The sequence below is a fragment of the Penaeus vannamei genome, chromosome 23, assembly GCF_042767895.1.
Source record: "Penaeus vannamei isolate JL-2024 chromosome 23, ASM4276789v1, whole genome shotgun sequence".
NCBI classification, from domain to species: Eukaryota; Metazoa; Arthropoda; class Malacostraca; order Decapoda; family Penaeidae; genus Penaeus; species Penaeus vannamei.
Genome location: NC_091571.1, coordinates 3163716 through 3166215, shown reverse-complemented (window position 1 = coordinate 3166215; position 2500 = coordinate 3163716). Strand labels below are relative to the sequence as shown.

General features: G+C 43.4%; 1 protein-coding gene across 1 annotated transcript in view; it reads right to left on the bottom strand.

The window, feature by feature from the left end:
* Nucleotides 1–2079, bottom strand: part of LOC138866036 (MAP7 domain-containing protein 1-like) — a 2492-nt gene extending 413 nt beyond the window's left edge. The window contains exons 1-5 of the mRNA XM_070137573.1: nt 2042–2079; nt 1783–1938; nt 1372–1560; nt 863–1060; nt 147–292 (exon numbers count right to left, since the gene is read on the bottom strand). Of these exons, the coding sequence (XP_069993674.1) occupies nt 147–292; nt 863–1060; nt 1372–1560; nt 1783–1938; nt 2042–2079 (727 nt within the window). The remainder of the gene's footprint in view (nt 1–146; nt 293–862; nt 1061–1371; nt 1561–1782; nt 1939–2041) is intronic.
* Nucleotides 2080–2500: the final 421 nt, after the last annotated feature.

Genomic DNA, 2500 nt, shown 5'->3' with positions numbered 1-2500 from the left:
TTTGTTGTCCTATTCTTGGTTTATGTTTTCTTCTCCTATTCTTGGTTTATGTTTTGTTGTCCTATTCTTGGTTCGATTCGAGTTTTCTTCTCCTTGGTTCGAGTTTTCTTGTCCTATTCTTGGCCCGGGCTTTCTGCTTCTCCTACTCTTGGCCCGGGCTTTCTGCTTCTCCTGCTCCTGGCTTGGGCTTTCTGCTTCTCCTGCGCTTGGCTTGGGCTTTCTGCTTCTCCTGCTCCTGGCTTGGGCTTTCTGCTTCTCCTGCTCCTGGCTTGGGCTTTCTGCTTCTCTTATTCTTGGTTTATGTTTTCTTCTTCTATTCTTGGTTCGAGTTTTCTCCTATTCTTGGTTCGAGTTTTCTTGTCCTATTCTTGGCCCGGGCTTTCTGCTTCTCCTGCTCTTGGCTTGGGCTTTCTCCTTCTCCTGCTCTTGGCCCGGGCTTTCTGCTTCTCCTGCGCTTGGTTCGAGTTTTCTTGTCCTATTCTTGGTTTATGTTTTGTTGTCCTATTCTTGGTTCGAGTTTTCTTGTCCTATTCTTGGTTCGAGTTTTCTTTTCCTATTCTTGGTTTATGTTTTCTTGTCCTATTCTTGGCTCGAGTTTTCTTGTCCTATTCTTGGTTCAAGTTTTCGTGTTCTTGGTGCGTGTTTTCTTGTTTTTGTTCTTGGTTTATGTTCTGTTCTTGGTTTATATTCTTTTCCTTGTTTATGTTCTCTTCCAGGTTTATATTTTCTTGAACCGTTTTCATGTTGTCAAATGTAGAAAAGCTACGAATGAGAATGGATATTACCAATCTACTCATACATGAATAAGGATTGCGAAGTTTTACACACACAATCCCCATGGGCATGTGTGTAAATACAATACAAGAGCTGTATTTGACCGGCTTCGACTACGCCTTCGTCAGAAATACTGTAGCCGACCTCCGGGACCTGCAGCAGGGCCTCCTCATGCACGTCACCACCAGCCGCCTCGCGATGACTAATGCCGAGACCTGACTGGTTGAGAACGGACAGCTCCCGGCTCGCCCATTGGACCGCAGGCTCCCCTCGCTCCCCGGGTAAGCTGGCACAGGTTAGCCCTACGTAAGCTCTCAGCACTCAAGATCCTCCTCCCCGTGGCAGCTGGATCGCTGGCTTGCAATCCAGCCACCGCGATAAGCATGCAGTTCAAAGAAAAACATCTGAGCTAACTAGAAATAGTTAACACAGGCCGGGCCACTCCAGAGAAAAAGGCCCGGGCGAAGCATGACTTCACAAATCTAACTGAACTGAACTGAAGATCCACCAGAGCCTCCAGGTTAGTACAGTGGTAACGTGTCGGCCTCTCATCCGAGGGGTCGGCGGTTCGTGCCCCGCCCAGGCGCGAGAAGTTGCAATTGTCGCCCGGAGGTTACTGCTGTGGCTGGGCACCGCGGCGGATAAGGACTAAGAAGCTCTGTCGCGTCAGTACTCACTGACACGTTGATCGAGTCGACATTAGTAGGCAATGGCCGGGCTTCCCCATAGCCCGGGCGAGGCTCAGCTTCGCATATCGGACTTATCCTTATCCTTAAGATCCTCCACCTGAGCAAGACCACAGCAACAAGGTCAAGCTAGGTCTTAGCCCATTTCTCGTTCCATTTTATTTTACTGTTCTTAATTTACGTTCCCTGTTCTCTTGTTCTTGGTTTAATATCTCCATTTTCTGTTCCGGTTTCGTTTTATTGTTCATTTTTTTCCTGGCTTATGTTCTTCAGTTCTTGTTTATGTTCTCTTCTTGGTTTACGTTGTCTTGTTCTTGGTTACAGTTCTCTTGTTCTTGAATTATGTTCAGTTCTTGGTTTAAGTTCACTTGTTCTTGGTTTAAGTTCACTTGTTCTTGGTTTATGTTCGCTTGTTCTTGGTTTAAGTTCACTTGTTCTTGGTTTAAGTTCGCTTGTTCTTGGTTTAAGTTCGCTTGTTCTTGGTTCATATTTTCCTGTTCTTAGTTTAGAATCTGTTCTTGTTCTACATTCTCCTTTTCCTTGATTTTAGTTAAAGTTTACGGTATCCTGTTCTTGTTTACGTTCCCTGTTCTTGGTTTACGTTCTCGTGTTCTTGCATTATGTTCACTTGTTCTTGGTTTAAGTTCTTCTGTCCTATTATTCGTTCCTCTTTGGTTCTTGAATTACGTTATTTCGTCTGTTCTTTCTTTTCTTTCCGTTCCTGTTCTCTTGTTCTATTTTCTGTTCTTCTTTCATGTTATTTTTTCTTGGTTTCTGTTTCTATTTTCCACTTCTTCGTTTCCTTTTCTCTTATCTTGCCTCTTACTCCTGTTCTCTTATTTATTATCCATTTATTTTTTTCTGTTCCTGTGTTCTGTTCTCTATTCTTGTTTTGAATTTTTCTTGTTTTCTGTTCTCCATACCTGCTCTCCGTTTCCTATTGTTTATATTTTACTATTCTTTTTCCCCATTCCCCGTTTTCTGTTCCTCTTTTACTATTCTTTGTTTCTACTCTTCTTTTTACCATGTTTTTTTCTCTC